Here is a 21,064-nt window from a genome sequence, read left to right as displayed (position 1 = left end):
GGGGAGGACCAGTGTGTGGGGTGGGGGCTACCACAGCAAATGTGGGGTCCCCAGAGATTTCACAGCGGGGTTCTGTTGCTGCAGGAGGGGAACAGGCAGGTGAGATTGGGGCCGGTCCAGGAGCGGAAGTGCTCCCAGGTAAGATCTCTGTGCATGGTTCCCCCACAACCGGGGTGTCAGGAAGCCAGGTAGGTCTGCCTGAACCGGCGACTTGGTCAGGAACGGAGGAGGAGCAGGCACGACCCACGGTCGCAGCGGCTGTGGCCGCTGTCACCCGCAGTGGGAGTGCTGGAAGCCAAGGGGCCTCCCGGAGGTCCGATAGCTCTTCCCCTTCTGACCAAGTGGCAGCCGAGTCAGGTGGAGGCCAGGACACAGGTCCCGGGGTACTGACCGAAGATGTGACAGTCTCGTCGATTCTGGCCACATCTAGTCAGGGGTTTCAGGCAGCGTTAGAAGCTGACGACAGCCTGAAAGCACAGCCTCCCTCGGACTCGGACCCGGAGCGAGTGGTCTGGGACCAAGGATGGCTGTACCGGGCCACGGTCCAGCAGGGTTCACCGGAGGCGTGGCCCAGGGACCGACAGTTGGTGGTACCCTATCCGTTCCGGACGGAGTTGTTGCGGATCGCACATGAGATTCCGATGGCCGGACACCTAGGGATCGCTAAGACCAAGGCCAGGTTAAACCAGCATTTCTACTGGCCAAAAATGGGGGCCGATGTGGCTGCCTACTGCCGTTCGTGTGAAACCTGTCAGAGAGTGGGGAAGGCGGGGCCACGCCCCAAAGCCCCACTGGTATCTCTGCCAATCATCGATGAGCCTTTCAGGAGGGTGGCTGTGGATCTGGTCGGCCCGCTGGCCATCCCCAGCAGCTCCGGGAAACGCTTCATACTGACGGTAGTGGACTATGCCACCCGGTACCCAGAAGCAGTGGCCTTGTCGTCCATTCGGGCTGACAAGGTGGCCACCGCATTGCTGGAGATTTTCTCCCGAGTGGGTTTTCCCCAGGAAATGCTCACTGACCGGGGGACCCAATTCATGTCCCAGCTGATGGAGGCCCTCTGTAAGCAAGTCCAGGTGCGACATCTGGTGGCCAGCCCGTACCATCCACAGACTAATGGCCTGTGCGAGCGGTTCAATGGCACCTTAAAGCAGATGCTTAAGATGTTGGTCGACTCCCATGGGCGTGACTGGGAGCGGTATCTCCCACACCTGTTATTTGCTTACCGGGAGGTTCCACAGGCCTCAACAGGATTCTCACCGTTTGAGCTCCTGTACGGGCGACGTGTGCGGGGCCCCCTGGCTCTGGTGAAAGAGGCTTGGGAAGGGGATTTGGCCACCCCTGGAGTGTCGGTTATCGAGTATGTCATGCGCTTCCGGGACAAAATGCAGGCCTTGACGCAACTGGTACACGACAATATGGCTCAAGCCCAGGCCGATCAGAAGCGTTGGTACGACCAGAACGCTTGTGAGAGGACCTACCAAGTGGGTCAAAAGGTGTGGGTACTGGTCCCCGTACCACAGGACAAGCTTCAGGCAGCCTGGGAAGGCCCATACCTCGTGTACCAGCAGCTCAACCCTGTAACGTACCTGGTCACCCTGGACCCTGCCCGTGGAAGGCGGAAGCCCTTCCATGTGAACATGATGAAGGCACATCATGAGCGGGAGGCATGTGCGCTCCCCGTGTGCAACCTGCCCGAGGAGGGAGAAGCGGAAACCCTCTTGGATATGCTAGCCCAGGTTAGGGCAGGCGGATCCATTGAGGATGTGGAGGTTGGCCACCAGCTCTTGGAAGACCAACGGTCCCAGCTGTGGGCCACCCTCCTCCCCTTCCGGGGGTTGTTTACCAACCAGCCCGGAAGGACTGACTTGGCTGTCCATCACGTGGACACTGGGGATCATCCCCCGATCCGGCGTTCAGCATATCGGGTCTCCCTGGAGGTGCAGCAACACATGCGCCAGGAGATTGACGAGATGCTGAAGCTGGGGGTGATCCAGGCATCCAACAGCGCTTGGGCCTCGCCTGTAGTCCTCGTCCCTAAGAAGGACCGAACCACTCGGTTCTGCGTGGACTACAGGGGGCTCAATGCGGTCACGGTCGCCGATGCGTACCCAATGCCACGCATCGATGACCTGCTCGATCAGTTGGCCGGGGCTCAGTACCTGACCATCATGGATCTGAGCCGGGGATATTGGCAGATCCCCCTGACTCGCAAGGCCAGGGAACGCTCTGCCTTTATTACCCCATTTGGACTGTACGAGTCCACGGTGATGCCATTCGGGATGAGGAATGCCCCTGCCACTTTCCAGCGGATGGTCAACACCCTGCTCAAGGGACTTGAAGGGTACGCGGCCGCGTACCTGGATGACATTGCCGTCTTCAGTCCCACCTGGGAGGACCACCTAGAGCATCTAGCACAGGTGCTCAGGCGGATCCACCGGGCAGGTTTGACCATCAAGCCGGGAAAGTGTCAGCTGGCCATGAGCGAGGTCCAGTACCTCGGTCACCGGGTAGGTGGGAGAACACTGAAGCCCGAGCCTGAGAAAGTGGAAGCCATCGCATCCTGGCCCACCCCCAGGACCAAGAAGCAGGTGATGTCCTTCTTGGGGACCGCTGGGTACTATAGGAGGTTTGTTCCATGCTATAGTAGCCTGGCAAAGCCCTTGACGGACCTCACCAAGAAGAAGCTGCCCTCTGCAGTCGATTGGACAATGGACTGCGAGACAGCCTTCCGGGCCCTAAAGGACGCCCTGTCCAGCCCGCCCGTGCTACAGGCAGCCGACTTCACGCGGCCGTTTGTAGTACAGACCGACGCCAGTGACTTCGGCCTCGGTGCGGTGCTCAGCCAGGTGGACTCTGCGAGCCAAGAGCACCCAGTCTTGTACCTGAGCAGGAAGCTGTTACCAAGGGAAGTTGCCTATTCCACGATGGAGAAGGAGTGCCTGGCCATAGTGTGGGCCCTGCAGCGTCTGCAACCCTATCTATACGGGCGCCACTTCATCGTGGAGACGGACCACAATCCCCTCAGCTGGTTGCACACCGTCTCTGGGACGAATGGGCGATTGTTGCGATGGAGCCTTGCGCTCCAGCAATACAACTTCACCATTCGCCACAAAAGGGGCCGTGACCACGGTAACGCAGACGGGCTGTCCCGACAAGGAGAGGTCGCGGACGGGCGCACGGGGGAACACCGGAGTGTGCTGCCCCCTAGCGCCCTCAAAAGGGGGGAGGTGTGAGGTAAATCCGGAGATATGACGATAAATCATGATATTCAAGTATGTCAGGAAGCCCTCTCCTGGTGTCACCCCCCCTTTCCTTCACACAACTGGTTTAGCAACAAATCCCATGGCCATGTCCTGTGATATGGAGATGAGGTGGTGTGGGAACAATGGACACAGGATGACTCCCTGCCGTCACCCTGTAACAAGAGTTGTATCTCATTAGCAAGGCTATGGAACTAGCTAGACAGAACGACTCCAGTAAAAAATGGTTCATATCTCGCAAGCCATATTTCCGATAAATATGGCAACCATAAAAATGGTGTCTCCGCATGCGGAAGATGTCGGCACACCCTTTTTATGGGAGCAGGACATTGGGAAATGCCCCAGGCGTGATATCAGCCAATGGGGAACTGGCAGACAGGTCATGAGTCCCCTCGTTCTGTAGCTAAATTCATAACTGTCACAATGAGAGCATTGGCGTCCGCCTACGACGCTCCCAGGCAAAGTTATGGCCCATATTCCATGTTGGGATATTGTCCATAACTCAAGCCAGGGGTGGAGCAGTGCTCCCTGTGAGGTCACGAAGGTAGGAGGGGACCTGGATTTGGCCAGGTTGATAACCCTACTTCGGCCACTTTCCAGTGTTCTTTCGCTGGGGGTCACGTGTAGGAAACATCTGTGGGAGTTCCTGGAAACCTGGTCTACAGCGCCCCCCTGTGGCCAGACGCAACAAGGTAACTGCTGGAACTGTGTATGCCTGTTTGTAACCCATGCTTTGACTGTAACTGTACTCTGACATATGTATATTCTGTAGATTCCCTATTGTATATATTGTAGTTCTAGTGTGCTTTAGGCTGATTAAATTATATAATTAATCTTGGGCTGTTCTGTTATCTCGATCTTGAACCCCACGTCTGTGTGTTCGGCTAATAGTTACCGTGAAGCGGTTGGTGGCAGCGAGTTTGTGCCAAGGATTATTGTGGGGAGGCCAGTGAGATTCGGGGAGATTTTATATATTCCGCCCGCGGAGGTCGGGGGAATATATACCCTACTCTCACCGGGGACCCTTCAATAATCGGCATAAGTAGTATAGCGGCCTCCTTGCTTATTGTCGGGCAATTCCATAATTGGCCTGACTATAAGAGGGGCGCTAGAGAGCGCATCACGTGCTCTGTCGGTCGGGAGGTATAAAGGAGGGGTGACCCCCCACTTGTTACCCCCCGATTGTGACGTACTGGTAGCCAGCGCGGGGGATTTCTGAGTGACCCCCCCGGTGGTTTGTGACAACTTTCAATAGAAAAAAAAAAAATGTTCTTATAGGAATGGTGCAAGAAGGCTAAGTAGCCTAAGATAGAAATGAGCCAAGGGTGGAAGCCCCAAAATAGTTACCAGAGCAACATGCAGGACCAGGAGTGGAAGTGTAGCAGCCCAACGTGTTGCAAAAGAACATTTTTTTTTTCTATTGAAAGTTTGAGCACCCCTGGTCAAGTTTACTGATATTCTATTAAGCAAGTTGAAATTATTTGTAAAAGCCATAAAGTTAAGGATTACACATAACCGCTGCATTTTAGACAAAAAAATATTATATATTATAAAATATCTATCTATCTATCTATATATATCTCCATCCATATTTATATATATATATATATATATATATATATATATATATATATATATATATATATATATATATATATATATATATATATATATATATATATATATATATATATATATATATATAATTACATTTTTAAATTCACAACAAAAAATATGGTTGGCCAATGCAAAATATTGGGTACCCTGCATGGTCAGTACTCGGCAGCACCCACTTTGGCAAGTATCAAAGCTTGCAAATGTTTTTTGTAGCCAGACAAGAATCTTTCAATTCTTGTTTGAGGGATTTTCAGGCTTTCTTCCTTGGAAAAGTCTTCTTGTTCTGTGAGATTCCTGGGTCCTCTTGCATGCACTGCTCTTTTGCGGTCTAGCCACAGATTTTCAATGATGTTCAGATCAGGGGACTGAGGGCCATTATAAAACCTTCAGCTTGTACCTTTTGACATAGGCTAATGTGGATTTTGAATTGTGTTTAGGATCCTTATCCATTTGTAGAAGTCATCCTCTTTTCAACTTCAGCTTTTTTACAGATGGTGTTATGTTTGCTTGAAGAATTTGTTAAACTTTAATTGAATCCATTCTTCCCTCTACCCGTGAAATGTTCCAAGTGCCATTGGATAGAACACAAGCCAAAGCATAATTAATCCACCCCCATGCTTAATGGTTGGCGAGATATTCTTGTCATGACATTCTGTCTACTTTTTTTCCCAAATATTTGGTTTGATCATTGTGGCCAAGGAGTTCTATTTTAACCTCATCAGTTAACACGACTTGTTTCCAAAATACATCAGTCTTGTTTAGATGTTATTTTGCATACTTTTGATGCTAAATTTTATGGTTCGGATGCAGGAGATTTTTTCTTCAGATGACTCTTCCATGAAGGCCATTTTTCCGTAGGTGTCTCTGAACAGTAGAACAATGTACCACAACTCCAGAGTCTGCTAAATCTTCCTGAAGGTCTTTTGCAGTGAAGTGAAGGTTCTGATTTGCCTCTCTAGCAATCCTACGAGCAGCTCTCACAGAAATTTTGCCTGGTTTTCCAGACCTTATCCTGACCTCCACTGTTTCTGTAAGTGCCATTTTTGAATTACTTTACTGAACTGAGGAAAGGGCAACTTGAAAACGCTTTGCTATTTTCTTCTAGCTTTCTTCTGCTTTGTGAGCCTTCACCATTTTGATTTTCAGAGTGCTAGGCAGCTGCTTTGAAAAACCCATGGCTGCTGTTTTATTTGCACAAGGTTAGAGGAAGCTGGGTTTTTATAAAGCTGTGAAATTTGCATCACCTGCCCTTTCCTAACTATGATAATGAACAAGTCACAAACCTAACAGGCTAATTAAGGTCTGAAATGATAGTCAAAGTTATCTGAGCACACAAATCTCCAAGGGTGTTCAAACTTTTGCATTGGCCAACTTTCATTTTTGTAGTTTTTAAAATGTTAATGATAAAAATATTTTTTTTTGTTCTTACCTACAATATAAAGGAAATGTGTTATCTTTAAGTTTATGCCTTTTAGAGATCATTTCATTTTCAACTTGATTAACCGTTCACAATAACCGTAATTTTGACCAGGGGTGCTCAAACTTTTGCATAGCACTGTATATATACATATACAGTACAGATCAAACGTTTGGACACACCTTCTCATTCAAAGGGTTTTCTTTATTTCATGACTCTGAAAATTGTAGATTCACATTGAAGGCATCAAAACTATGAAGTAACACATGTGGAATGAAATACTTAAAAAAGTGTGAAACAACTGAAAATATGTCTTATATTCTAGGTTCTTCAAAGTAGCCACCTTTTGCTTTGATTACTGCTTTGTACACTCTTGGCATTTTTTTGATGAGCTTCAAGAGGTAGTCACCGGAAATGGTTTTCACTTCACAGGTGTGCCCTGTCAGGTTTAATAAATGGGATTTCTTGCCTTATAAATGGGGTTGGGACCATCAGTTGTGTTGTGCAGAAGTCTGGTGGATACACAGCTGATAGCCCTACTGAATAGACTGTTAGAATTTGTAGTATGGCAAGATAAAAGCAGCTAAGTAAAGAAAAACGAGTGGCCATCATTACTTTAAGAAATGAAGGTCAGTCAGTCCGAAAAATTGGGAAAACTTTGAAAGTGTCCAAGTGCAGTGGCAAAAACCATCAAATGATACAACGAAACTGGCTCACATGAGGACTGCCCCAGGAAAGGAAGACCAAGAGCCACCTCTGCTGCGGAGGATAAGTTTATCCGAGCCACCAGCCTCAGAAATTGCAGGTTAACAGCAGCTCAGATTAGAGACCAGGTCAATGCCACACAGAGTTCTAGCAGCAGACACATCTCTAGAACAACTGTTAAGAGGAAACTTTGTGCAGCAGGCCTTCATGGTAAAAGAGCTGCTAGGAAACCACTGCTAAAGGACAGGCAACAAGCAGAAGAGACTTGTTTGGGTGAAAGAATACAAGGAATGGACATTAGACCAGTGGACATCTGTGCTTTGGTCTGAGGAGTCCAAATTTGAGATCTTTGGATCCAACCACCGTCTCTTTGTGCGATGCAGAAAAGGTGAACGGATGGACTCTACATGCATGGTTCCCACCGTGAAGCATGGAAGAGGAGGTGTGATGGTGTTGGGATGCTTTGCTGGTGACACTGTTGGGGATTTATTCAAAATTGCAGGCATACTGAACCAGCATGGCTACCACAGCATCTTGCAGCGGCGTGCTACTCCATCCGGTTTGCGTTTAGTTAGACCTTTGTTTCGTTTTCAACAGGACAGTGACCCCAAACACACCTCCAGGCTGTGTAAGAGCTATGTGACTAAGAAGGAGAGTGATGGGGTGCTACACCAGATGACCTGGCCTCCAGTCACCAGACCTAAACCCAATCGAGATGGTTTGGGGTGAGCTGGACCGCAGAGTGAAGGCAAAAGGGCCAACAAGTGCTAAGCATCTCTGGGAACTCCTTCAAGACTGTTGGAAGACCATTTCCGGTGACTACCTCTTGAAACTCATCAAGAGAATGCCAAGAGTGTGCAAAGTAGTAATCAAAGCAAAAGGTGGCTACTTTGAAGAACCTAGAATACAAAACAATATTTTCAGTTGTTTCAACTTTTTTGTTAAGTATTTCATTCCACACATGTTAATTCATAGTTTTGATGCCTTCAATGTGAATCGACAATTTTCAGAGTCGCGAAAATAAAGAAAACTCTTTGAATGAGAAGGTGTGTCCGAACTTTTGGTCTATACTGTATATAAATAACACTATGTAATTAACTATGTAAGTGGCAAAAAAAAGTTTTCAACAAAAACATACTAAACATTTTTGCAGTCTATGAATTTGTTGTAAGAAATAGAATTGCCTCAATCAGATCCTCCTTCATAGATGACCTTAAATCTGACCTAATAATTTTAAAGAATAGAGAACAACCTCTCTACACTAACTTGGGTTGGAGGCAAAGCCATAACCACATGGGTAACATCACAATTTCCGGGTATAAAGGAATTGCTTCATGCAGTCAGTTTTGATGAACAGTTTAATTTTTCTATTTCTTTGAGAGCAAGTGAAAAATTTTGCTGAAATCTGGTCAATCTGCTGCTTTAGGAGACGGAGTGAACTCTTTTTCCTTGCGGCAACGCTTTGCCTACTCCATGTAATACAAACACTTGTCTAAAGTTAAACACCTCATCTGATGAGGATGAAGATATGGCAGCAGTAGCACTGTCAGGACCAAAGTCCTCTTGCACCTGGCAGTCCTGTAGGCCACTCATCCTAACTACCTCAGTCAGAGCTTCTTTTCCTTTAGTAAGCTGTTGATCATCAAGCAGTATACGATGACTTGGGTTCACATAAACAGCTGCCAGAAGAATTTTATTTTCCAATAGCTGTGTCTCTCTCAGTTTCATTGAAGCAGAAATGCCATCTGCGATTAAACCTCCTCTTTCGGACAGGCAAAATAGCAAGTTCTTCCACTCCCTTATGAAAATGCCAGGAGTTAAATCCTCAGCTTGCAATTTTTTAGTCAGGGTAAATGGGTGATCAAGCAATTCCTTCAATTCAGCCACCTGTGTCCATTGACCTTCATTTAGGGTTACCTGAGGATTCGCCATGTCTATATGAAACGGTTTTAGTTCAAGCAATCGCTCAATCATTAAATAAGTGCTGCCCCACCGAGTGGCTTCATCGACAATTGCCGCTTTCCCAGCACGTCGCTTCAAGATGGAATCAATTTTAGGGCTTCGGCGGCAATAACCAATTTCCTCACTTTTCCAATTAGATGTCCAGCATATCCCTCTTGCAGACTAAAGCAGGCTTAACACACTACGATATCGTTAATGATTTATCGTCGGGGTCACGTTGTTTGTGACACACATCCGGCGTCATTAACGATATTGCAGCGTGTGACACTTATGTGCGACCTAAAACGATCGCAAAAGCGGCCAAAATAGTTTGCCGCAGAGAGGTTGTCCTAAAACAAAAAATCGTTCTCTTCTAATTAGCGATGTTGTTCCTCGTTCCTGCGGCAGCACATCGCTATGTGTGACACCGCAGGAGCGAGGAACATCTCTCCTTACCTGCCTCCACCGCCAATGCGGAAGGAAGGAGATGGGCGGGATGTTACGTTCCGCTCATCTCCGCCCCTCCGCTTCTATTGGACGCCAGCCGTGTGACTTCCTTAGAAAGGAGGCGGATCGCCGGCCAGAGCGACGTCGCAGGACAGGAAAGTCCGTGTGACGGGGGTAAGCGAGGTTGTGCGCGACTGGCAGCGATTTACCTGTGTCGCACAGCCGACGGGGCGGGTACGATCGCTTGTGATCTCGCTAGCGAGATCGCAGCGTGTAAAGCCCGCTTATCTCGTATTGCCAGCTGCAGTGTGTGCACAACACAGTACATGTGATGAATATGAACGTGTTTTGAAGCAGCTTCAACAAGATCATCTAATTCTAAAAGTATCATTTTGCTGTTCTTCTGTTGTAATATCTGTTTGCTCCTCAGTTACATGAGCAGCACTGTGGCTCCATCTCACACATACTAAATCCTAAATTTTCTTCTAGCTGTTGTTCATTACTCTCATTCATCAGTTTAATTGTACTTATGTTTGAAGCATTGTTTGTTATTTTTCTCATCTGCTTTTGCTATTGAATACATTATCTATGAGCTCAAAAACCTTTCAGGTGATGCGTTTTTTTTAAAAAGCTGATCTGCTTTTGCAGCTGAAAAACGTATCCTCAAATAACGCAGCAAAAACGCGGTGTGTGAATGTAGCCTTAGATCAGGAATAGAACAACCATTTATAGGACATTTCATAGCTTTCCCAAATTCCTATGAAAACATATTCAGCACATTCTGCATTGCACTACTGTCCCCAATTTATTATATATTTTAGGAGTTTGAGTCGGTCCATTTTATACCGACTCCGACTCCACTAAACTGAGCTCCGACTCCACAGCCCTGGGTGGCAGTGTCCTTATGTGGGGCTTCATGAGTGCTGCTGGTGTCTTCTAGTATAGATTATAAATAAATAAAAATAAAAAATGTGAGCATGTTCTTTATTGGGATATAGGTGGTTACATTTCACGTATCAACAGCAGGCCACACCAAGCGTAACATTTTCTAATTTTTTTGATCGACCGGCAAAGTTTTAGTAAGTTACATTGCAAAGCTCACCAACTACTCCCTCTACTTTCACTGGCGTAAGACATGCCAAGGTTTGTAAATTTAGTTCAAAATTAAGGAACAAAGGTTATTAATTTCAGCAGTACAGACCATCATTAGCTATAAAACATGTAAAGTGACAGTTCTTATCAGATTGACTAAGTTTGTCTGTTCCCTTTAGAGGAGACATCACCCACATGAGGAAGTCCAGATGTAGCCACAAACTGTCAAAGCCTCGAGAAGACCGTGCACGAGATAAAACTGTACAAATACTGTACGTGAGAGACATTTAACATTAATTTTACCAAGAAGAGTTCTATGTGCCTCGGTTCAGACCAATGCATGGCCTTAAAGGGGTGGTGCACCCATATTTATTATTGGCCACAACAATATTATATTGAGAAACAAGGTTGCTCTCAAATATCTTGGGTTGCCAATAGTGCCATCACAGCTCAGCCTCACAGCCCACATCTCCCTGCTCCCTCCTCCTTCACAACAGAGCGCGCAAGCAGGAGCAACACTGGGCTGTGATGAGCGGTGAAACGCCACCCACAGCCCAGTCGCCTCACAGAGACTGAGGTCAGCCTCGGTGAGGTCACGTGAGCAGGAAGTTGACGTGACATTACCGGAACAACCAGATCACAGAGCCTGGGGGTCTGGCGATGGGGATGAGCAGTCCACAATAGCACAGCTCACAGGCACTATTGGCAACATAAGGTATATGAGAGAAACCTTGTTTCTCAACATAATATCATTGTGCCCAATATTAAATATGGGTGAACCACTTCTTTAATGTATTATTGTTACAGTTGTACTCATGGATGTGTGATTATGGTGATTATGGCACTGTATGTATATGGGGGTTGTGTAAGAAAATTGCAATAGCAGAACAGTGGTGTGGCGCTCCATACAAGCAATTAGTAAAAATTGTACACAAGCATGCAAGAATTTTTTTAACACATACAGAAAATAAGCCAAAAACATAAGAGCCAGAGGGAAATTCCTAGGTAAACTGAATAACTTGAAAGGGTTATTACCAGCTCAGCCTTTCATGGCCAAGCCAAGAATATTTATGTCCAGACCCCGACCACTAAAGGTGAGGCCACAGAAAAGGCAGAGAGTGACTATGCTACCTTGGTTCTATAACTCCCAAATGAATGGCACTAGCCCAGAACAGCATAGCCACGCTTCCATAGTTATTCATCACTTAAGTTATGGTCCAACGATGAGCTTTGGAGGTGGAAGATTTTCTGACCCCATTAGATAAATTAGGTTCTTTCCCTTTTCATTCGTTTTCCCCACTGCCGTTTTTGGAATGTCAGGTTTTACTTTTACCTGCCAATTTTCTGCATATAATGCACACGCAAATCTAAGCGTGCCCACAAGAGATACTGAAACGTTGGACTTTAAACACACACACAGGTCAGTTTACACCAAGTAACATAGTGGGCATGAGAGGTCAGCAATAATATGCCACGCCAAAAACTCAGCAGAATAGCGAAACTTTAGTCATGAAAGCCAAGATGGGGAGAACTTAAAAAGGAGTTGTCCCATTTCAGAAAACACTCTTTGATAGGCTGTCTACACAGGTAAAACTGCTGAGCACACTGATTGGCTGTAGTGTCATTATGACGTCAGCACTACACAAACAATAGCAACCGAGGTAGTGTCGGAGAGCCAGCGATTGTTTTGGGGTTTTTTTGTTTAATGCTGAAGCTCTTACTTCAGATTTTACAGCCAAAAGGACCAGTAGGTGTGGACCCTAATGAAAGAATCCCTAATCCACTTAAAGGGGTTACCCAACCATGACTGCCACTAAGAATTTCAGGGCCACATACTGGCAAAATGTTTGGGCTCCCTTGAGACTCCACCCAGGCTCCACCTCCATCCCTCAAACCTTCCACAGTCTCACTGCCACTCTTAGAAAAACACGTGTATATAATATATAACACACAAACACAAAAGTGTTAGCACCATTGCAGTTGTTCCAGAAAATGAAGTATTTCCTAAATTAATCTATTAAATTAATATCTGTCCCACACTGCCCCATGTATAATATCCCCCCCCCACTTATTGCCCCTCTGTATAATCTACCCTCACACAATGCCCTGGTGTATATCTCTCCCACATACACTGCTCCTCTGAATAATTATTCCCCATACACACTGCTCCTTTGTATAATATCCCCACCACACACACACACTACCCCTCTGTATAATATCCCCCCACATACTGCTCTTCTTTATAATATCCCCCACACACACTGCTTTTCTGTATAATATCCCCCACACACACTGCCCCTCTGTATAATGGCCCTCACATACACTGCCTTTCTGTATACTATCCCCCCCACACAAGCGGCCCCTCTTTATATATATCCTCCCACACATAGCCCCTCTGTAAATCACCCCACACACACATACACACTAACAACTCTGTATACTATCCCGCTCACACACGCGCACACACACTGCCTGTCTCCTGGTATATATGTCCCCCTCCTGGGCCCATCCTGGTATATATGTCTCCATCCTGGTTTATTTGTCCCCTTCCTAGCATATATGCCCTCCTCCTGGTATATATGTTCCGATCCTGATTTATTGGTCTCCAAACTGGTATATTATAGCGCCATTTATTCCATGGTGCTTTAAAAGTGAAAAGGGTATACATAAAAAAAAAAAAAACAAGTACAACAATCATGAACATTACAAAAACCAGACTTGTAGTGAAGGAGAGAGGACCCTGCCCGCGAGGGCTCACAGTCTATATGGGATGAGTGAGGGTACAGTACGTGAGGACAGAGCTGGTTGCGCAGTGGTATACTAGTCTGAGGGTTATTGAATGTTGTAGGCTTGTCGGAAGAGGTGGGTCTAGAGGTTCCGTTTGAAGCTTTCCATGTTAGGCGAGTCCGATATGCTAGGGTAGAGAGTTCCAGGGAATGGGGGAGGCGTGGGAGAAACCTTGTATTAGATTGTGGGAGATGAAGATAAGAGGGGAGTAGAGAAGGAGGTCTTGTGAGGATCTGAGGTTGCGTGCAGGTAGGTACCGGGAGACTAGGTCACAGATGTATGGATGAGACAGGTTATTGATGGCTTTGTAGGTCATGGCTAGTGTTTTGAACTGGAGTCTTTGGGCAATGGGAAGCCAGTGAAGGGATTGGCAGAGTGGAGAGGCCAGGGAATAGTGTGGGGAGAGATGGATTATGCTCAATGTGCGTCAGAGAGTGCACATTCAGCTAGAACAAGGCAGGGACTGGGGTCAGTGGTCCCCCACCAACACCTCTGCCGACCGTCCCACTCCTGTCTTCAGCTCACCAAGCACTTACCTGTCCCCTCTGGCTGAAACCCACATTTTCGCCACCTCCGCGGCTCTGTTACCTGAAGCAGTGTGATAAGGTCGCAGAGTAATGACCTCATCATGCTGCTGTATGCTTGGCCATGGCATGACACGCTGGTGCCCTGCACCACTGACCATGCAAGCAACACATGGCTAATTTGCATGCAATACAAATTAATCAGTGTAGTGGCTGAAGAGACAATGCCGGGCCCCTCTGTTGTGGCTCTGACTGGGGCCCAATCGGCCTGGAGTTTAATAAAGCGAAGTAATTACCTCCTGGGCGGCCGAGTCCCCCTCTTAACCAGGACCCATACACCAGTCATGGTTGTTATGTCCTGATGGTGTCCCTGTGCAAACCATCTCATTGATCGGCTACAAGTCCTACTACTAGACACTGCATCCATCTGGAGAACAGGTCCCCATCACTTTATTGTCTTGAATACCATGTTGACTTAGAGAGGATGATACCTGCATCCATCAATGCTGTATTACAGAGATTCTCCGCAGTAGCGTTGCTTCTTGGGGAATAAACCACTGTAATATCATCACATCAGTTTTAAAATCAGACATATGCAAAGCGGGGTCATGGGAACAACCATAGACTGCGCTGGCTGAGTACAGTGTAAGCTGTATTTTAGCAGCCTAGCTGTAGCTTTCAGAAACATGCCAGCAGCTCCAGCTATATTTAGCATCTGTAGCTATATTTTATGTCCTTAACAACCACGGTATGTACTAGATGCATTGCCTAATGGTGAGATATATCCAGCGTGCTTGTCTAGTAACATCATTAGCTGCATAGACATCTTCTATACCAAATGTATGACAGATCCCAAGGGGCTCTGAAACTCCAAGGGAACCTCTGGATGTACCCTACAGCTAACAAATAAGGACCGCTGGTGAATATTAGGTGCCCGGACAACCCCTTCAGGTCAGGTCACTTAATCACAGTTTCTCTCAGCTTAGATCTGCTTTTGATAATCTGTTCTTGTTAAACGCGTCCCCTAATAAGCCGATTACAGGGATTCCCAGGAGCTGTCATCAGTGGGGAAACTGAATATTAAATTGTCAATCCCCTGCAGCACCACAGAAGGTCAAAAAAAAGGCATTACTTTAGCTCCAGTTGTATTCTGTGAGGTGTTTGTGTCATACACAGGAGGGGCTGACTACTCCAGAGCAAGACATGCTCAGATGACTGATACATGTATATAGTCTATAAGCAGGATTGACCTATTTCAGAGGGGTCTTCTGGGCTCTGAATACATTTACATTCTGTAAAGCGCTGCGGAATATGTTGGCGCTATAGAAATAAAGATTATTATTATTATTATTTCTGTCTTCGTTCTATGTGACTCATAATTCCCCTGTATTTTCAGTGCAAGCTGATGGTCACGAGAGGACTAAATTCTCATCTGCTTCTTCCAATGTTCTATTGAGAGTGGCAGATGGGAATCCAGTGGTCCTGTGATTACAGCTATGCAAATTGTGTACTTACGGTCATGTGGACTGTCCCAGCCAGCAGCAGCTTGCTTTTGATGGACAGCCAATGAGAGGAGATAGTGACAAGCTTAGGAAGCTGACCGAGCACAGGTGACCAGATAGTACCAATCTAGGTTCTCCAGCAAAATTGTGGGCTCCATGTTGGGCAGTAGAGCAGTTCTGTAATCCTCCACCTGGAACCATGGTCCCTAAGCTGCAGTCCTGTAGAATCAGTGGTGACAGAAGCAAGCCCCTTTTTAAATGCCTCAGCTCTCATTACAGGACATTCTGCTCCACAGGAATGGGGGGAGATAATCATGGTTGTTTCTGCATTTTTCGCCAATTCAATTGTCTTCCAAATGATGCAGACTAGTACACCGCAGGGAGATGTTGCAATCCACAATCAGCAGTCATTCCACAAGTTAGTATATAGAAAGGGCACCAGTCAGTCCCACATGAAACACTGTTTAATGTCCCTTGACTTACAATACGTCTGGCATAATTAGGCTATGTTCACAAATTGCATTTTTGCTGAGTTTTTTCATTGGTTTTGCATAAAACCAATGAGATTCCATTACTCTCCTGAACACTCACACTTGCTTTATTTTCCTGACTTTGTAGCGCCCCTGAGACCCTCAGGCCACTACAAGGAACTGCATCTTCTTGGGGATGCAGGACCTACCCCCTGGGACCTGGAGTACCAGTGCCGATACCACCAAAGCACAACTAAAATCCTAGTTCTCCACTCCACACCGGACATAGAGGGTTAACCATGTAAGGGGATGGTCGCCATGGAAAGGAACAAGTCCCTGGGATTAGCCAGCCTAGTGGGAGGGGTCAGGAGTCAGAAGAGAGTCTAGAGAGGGTAGCACACAGGAGAGGTGTGTGAAAGTGCCTTAGCTGGATCCGTGCAGCGGTGACCCGGGGCACAGGAGAGAGGTCGCCAGGTCGGGTACCGGAGATACCGCTGGGACCGGAGCACGCACGGGTAACAGGGCCCGAGATAAGGCGCCAGTTCTGTACGGCTTGATAAATACCTGCCCGGTGAGGACACCTTCACGGACTTCACCGAACCAAATAATCCGGGGGCATCAGCAGCAAACTAGGATCGGGGTTCGGACACCAGCCTCCCCACAGGGTCCGCACTGCCCGCCGTACAGAGAATGAGACTGTACCCCCAAAAGGGACAGTCGGACCCCAAATGCTCCACACTACGGGGACCCAACCAACAGAGTGCCGGGGACAGAGCAACCTGGGTCACTACATTGGCACTGAAACTCCAAGGGACCTGAACCAGCAACTCCTGGGTCCAAGTGAGTAGAGACTGTTAAAGACAACCCGGTGTGGTCTCCATTTTTATCCCTAATTATCTCCCAGGAACGGCCCTACCTGTGGAGGGCCTAACACCATTGCTGCAATCACCACCGGCTCTGGGAGTACCCACATTTAGCAGCGGCGGTTCTCTATCCTTAACCGCAACCCGCAGATGGCGTCACATGACATTAACTCTATTTACCCATTGTAAATATACCTCCCTTACAAAAAGGGGCCCAGGGCACGGAACTGGGCAACGCACACCAGAGTGACATTCCCATTTGTTACCGCCCGGGACCGAGTACCCCCTTCCCTGGGCGCTACAACTTGAAATGGAAAACTGCTGCATTTTTGAAAGAAGCAGCATGTCCATTCTTTCAGCATTTTTGCTGCTTTTTTCACCCTTGAAAGCAATGAGAGGGAAAAAAAACTCAGCTGCGTTTTTGCCGCTTTTGTGGTGAATGTAACAATTTAAACATGTAGTATATACAAATAACTAGAGATGGGTGAACTATTCAGGTTCTTCAAGAAATATGTTCAGGTTCTCCATCAACCTGCATGAGATTTGTTATTCGTGATGAATACTGGACTAGTACTCGGTATTCTGACAGCATAATCCAAACCTGAATGGTTCAATATTCGCCCATCTCTACAAATGACAAACTAAAAATGCAGCAAAAAAGAAGCTTTTACTTCTGTTTTGCTGCAGTAAAAAAAAGCTGCAAAAATGCAACATGTGAATAATAATACACACCCACACAAGTGGCCAGAAATTCCTCATTGACGCAGAGCTGTCACATAAAAAAGCGATACATCTCTGAGCGCAGGGGCCAGACTTATCACTAAGGCTGCTTTCACACATCCGGTTTTAGCAGTGCGGCTAAATCCGTCTCTAAAACCTATGCAACGGATGTGGCGAAAAACTGAATCATTTGCATAAGTTTTTACATGCGGCCCGTCCGGTTGTTGCCCACCTTGGCACGCTACTGTGCATGCGCAGTGCAAAAAACTGCATGCGGTGGCCGGATGCGTTTTTTGCTGCATCGCACCGCATCCGGCGTCCATAGGCATGCATTGGAGAAAGCGCCGCATCGGCCGGATGCGGCGCGATGCGGGTTTTTTTGACGGACAAAAAAACGTGCCAGGCAATGTTCCATCCGGCCACCGCATGGGCTAAATATGCCGCATCCGGCAAAAACCAGACCGAACGCAAGCCCATGCGGCACAATCCGGCACTAATGAAAATCTATGCGGAAAAAACGCAACCGGCGGCAAAAAAAACCCGTTGCGTTTTTTCTGCAAAGAGCCGGATTGTGACGCACAGCAAAAAAACAGATGTGTGAAAGTAGCCTACACTGGTGGGTGCCTCCTCATTGCACGACCACAGTGAGACTCTGAATGAGGAGGTGACTCAGCACGTGAAGTGCCATTACACAGAGTCAATGGGAACCACAAGTATAGGGCTTGGCTGTGAAACCCTTTGAAGTTTATCTATGTGGGGTCTTTGGAGGTTTGAGGCAAAAAATTACCTAGACATAATCTTGCAATTATGCGGCACAGGATTCTGAATTTAGATTAAAACTTCTGAAACCATCAGCCAGTTACTTCTATTCAGTGATATGTTGATACATGCCATACACTTTCCGTTCAGCGATGAAGTGCTGGAACCCCCCATCCCACCATAAGAGCGGTAGTGGTGGTATGGAAGTAACACCCCCATGGGAGCACTAATAATGGAGGTGTGGAAGAAAACCCCATGGCAGCGCTAAAAACGGACATCTGGAAGAAAACCCCCGTAGGAGTGCTAATAACAGACATCTTCATGAAAATACCCATGGTAGAGCTAATAATCGAGGTCTGGTAGAAACCTTCTATGGGGGGGCACTAATAATGGAAGTCAGGTATAGACATCAGGGAGCGGTAATAATGGAGGCCTGGTAGAAAACCCCCTATGGGAGCACTAATAATGGAGGTCTGGAAGAAACCCCCCATGGGAGCACTAATAATGGAGGTCTGGAAGAAAACCCCCATGGGAGCGCTAATAATGGAGGTCTGGAAGAAAACCCCCATGGGAGCGCTAATAATGGAGGTCTGGAAGAAACCCCCATGGGAGCGCTAATAACAGAGGTCTGGAAGAAACCCCCATGGGAGCGCTAATAACAGAGGTCTGGAAGAAACCCTCATGGGAGCGCTAATAACGGAGGTCTGGAAGAAACCCTCATGGGAGCGCTAATAACGGAGGTCTGGAAGAAACCCTCATGGGAGCGCTAATAACGGAGGTCTGGAAGAAACCCTCATGGGAGCGCTAATAACAGAGGTCTGGAAGAAACCCTCATGGGAGCGCTAATAACGGAGGTCTGGAAGAAACCCTCATGGGAGCGCTAATAACAGAGGTCTGGAAGAAACCCCCATGGGAGCGCTAATAACAGAGGTCTGGATGAAACCCTCATGGGAGCGCTAATAACTGAGATCTGGAAGAAACCCTCATGGGAGCGCTAATAACAGAGGTCTGGAAGAAACCCTCATGGGAGCGCTAATAACTGAGATCTGGAAGAAACCCCCATGGGAGCGCTAATAACTGAGATCTGGAAGAAACCCTCATGGGAGCGCTAATAACGGAGGTCTGGAAGAAACCCTCATGGGAGCGCTAATAACAGAGGTCTGGAAGAAACCCTCATGGGAGCGCTAATAACGGAGGTCTGGAAGAAACCCTCATGGGAGCGCTAATAACAGAGGTCTGGAAGAAACCCTCATGGGAGCGCTAATAACTGAGATCTGGAAGAAACCCTCATGGGAGCGCTAATAACTGAGGTCTGGAAGAAACCCTCATGGGAGCGCTAATAACGGAGGTCATCTGTCAGTCACTACAGTCACTGAGCTTGGCAGCACGTACCACCCTCCCGATGCCACTCTTCGGGACGCCTACCATTACGTTCAGTAGGCCTATATTATGGCACGTTGTTTGAGATAAATACCAGATCTGGGCAAAATCCTCTACAATTGAAAAGCACTGGTGTGGCCAGCCTGACATTTAGTGGCCAAGTATATAAATCGTCACGCGTCATCTAGTCCAAAAACACAGGTATTCGGGGTCAGTTTGCAGGTGACTGGCCTCCGCGGACGAGCACTGATCACACCATGGGGAGCCATGACATATTTATAACGCAGCATGGCTCATATCCCAGTACCTAGAACATCTGCATAGCAAAGGAGATAGATCTGTACAATAGAGAGATAGATGTGGACCAGCCCTGGAGGGGAGCCGGGCTCTACCTTTCTAATGGGCACGACTGTGCCATCTGTTACTTTATATCATCTGCTATGGGGGAGGAGATATGAAAGGCAGAAAGTCACTTGTGTCCATCAAGCGCTTCCACGAGTGGCGAGCTGCACAGACCATATCACACGCCCATGACGTCACAGCGGAGCCGATATACCGCACACATAAAGCTAGTGAGGGAACTCGCACAAGGTTCCCGCGGCGCTAGGACCCAGCAGGTTCCTCGCAGCCATCCATTGAAAAGTCCATAAGAAAACAAGGGAATATCCATGGCGAGTGGCGGTGCTGACCGTCGGTGCCCGGTGCTGCGGGCACTCTGCACACACCACCCGCTGTGCCACGGACTTGAGCAGGAAACTTTCCCCCTCCTTTCCTCCCCCGTGCAGAGAACGTGGCAGTGCCCCCTCCTCTTACCTGTGCTCAGATTGTCATTGATCTTCAGCGGGACCCTCAGGATGTAGACGAGGAAGAGCATGAAGAAGAACCACACGGTCCACAGATAGGTCCACGACCACAGCACGCACGACTTCAGCTGCTCCAGGAAGCCTGCCCCAGCTTCAGCCATATTTTATTGTGTGTGCGCGGCCCACACTGCAGCCAATCCCAGCAGAAAGGGCCTCCGCCCCCGTCACTGGTAACCACACAAGCGGCTGACAGGAAAGGCTGCCTGCGACCTGTGCACATGCGACCAGTGGGGGCCCCAGGGAACCTGTACACATGCGACCAGTGGGGGCCCCAGGGAACCTGTACACATGCGACCAGTGGGGGCCCCAGGGATCCTGTACACATGCGACCAGTGGGGGCCCCAGGGATCCTGTACACATGCGACCAGTGGGGGCCCCAGGGAACCTGTACACATGCGACCAGTGGGGGCCCCAGGGAACCTGTACACATGCGACCAGTGGGGGCCCCAGGGAACCTGTACACATGCGACCTGTGGGGGCCCCAGGGATCCAGTACACATGCGACCAGTGGGGGCCCCAGGGATCCTGTACACATGCGACCAGTGGGGGCCCCAGGGAACCTGTACACATGCGACCAGTGGGGGCCCCAGGGAACCTGTACACATGCGACCAGTGGGGGCCCCAGGGAACCTGTACACATGCGACCTGTGGGGGCCCCAGGGATCCTGTACACATGCGACCAGTGGGGGCACCAGGGAACCTGTACACATGCGA

General features: G+C 48.0%; 1 protein-coding gene across 3 annotated transcripts in view; it reads right to left on the bottom strand.

The window, feature by feature from the left end:
- The window catches only part of ST7 (suppression of tumorigenicity 7), a 186,668-nt gene extending 166,196 nt beyond the window's left edge, over window positions 1-20,472 (bottom strand). For 2 of the 3 annotated variants that reach the window (XM_075342515.1, XM_075342514.1), the window contains exon 1: window positions 20,301-20,472. In XM_075342515.1, the coding sequence (XP_075198630.1) occupies window positions 20,301-20,451 (151 nt within the window). In that variant the 5' untranslated portion in view covers window positions 20,452-20,472. The remainder of the gene's footprint in view (window positions 1-20,300) is intronic. The other variant, XM_075342518.1, reaches the window with a different exon arrangement.
- Window positions 20,473-21,064: the final 592 nt, after the last annotated feature.

The sequence above is a fragment of the Anomaloglossus baeobatrachus genome, chromosome 4 (assembly GCF_048569485.1).
Source record: "Anomaloglossus baeobatrachus isolate aAnoBae1 chromosome 4, aAnoBae1.hap1, whole genome shotgun sequence".
NCBI classification, from domain to species: domain Eukaryota; kingdom Metazoa; phylum Chordata; class Amphibia; order Anura; family Aromobatidae; genus Anomaloglossus; species Anomaloglossus baeobatrachus.
Note: the sequence above shows the minus strand (reverse complement) of the source record. Positions and strands in the feature narration are given on the sequence as shown.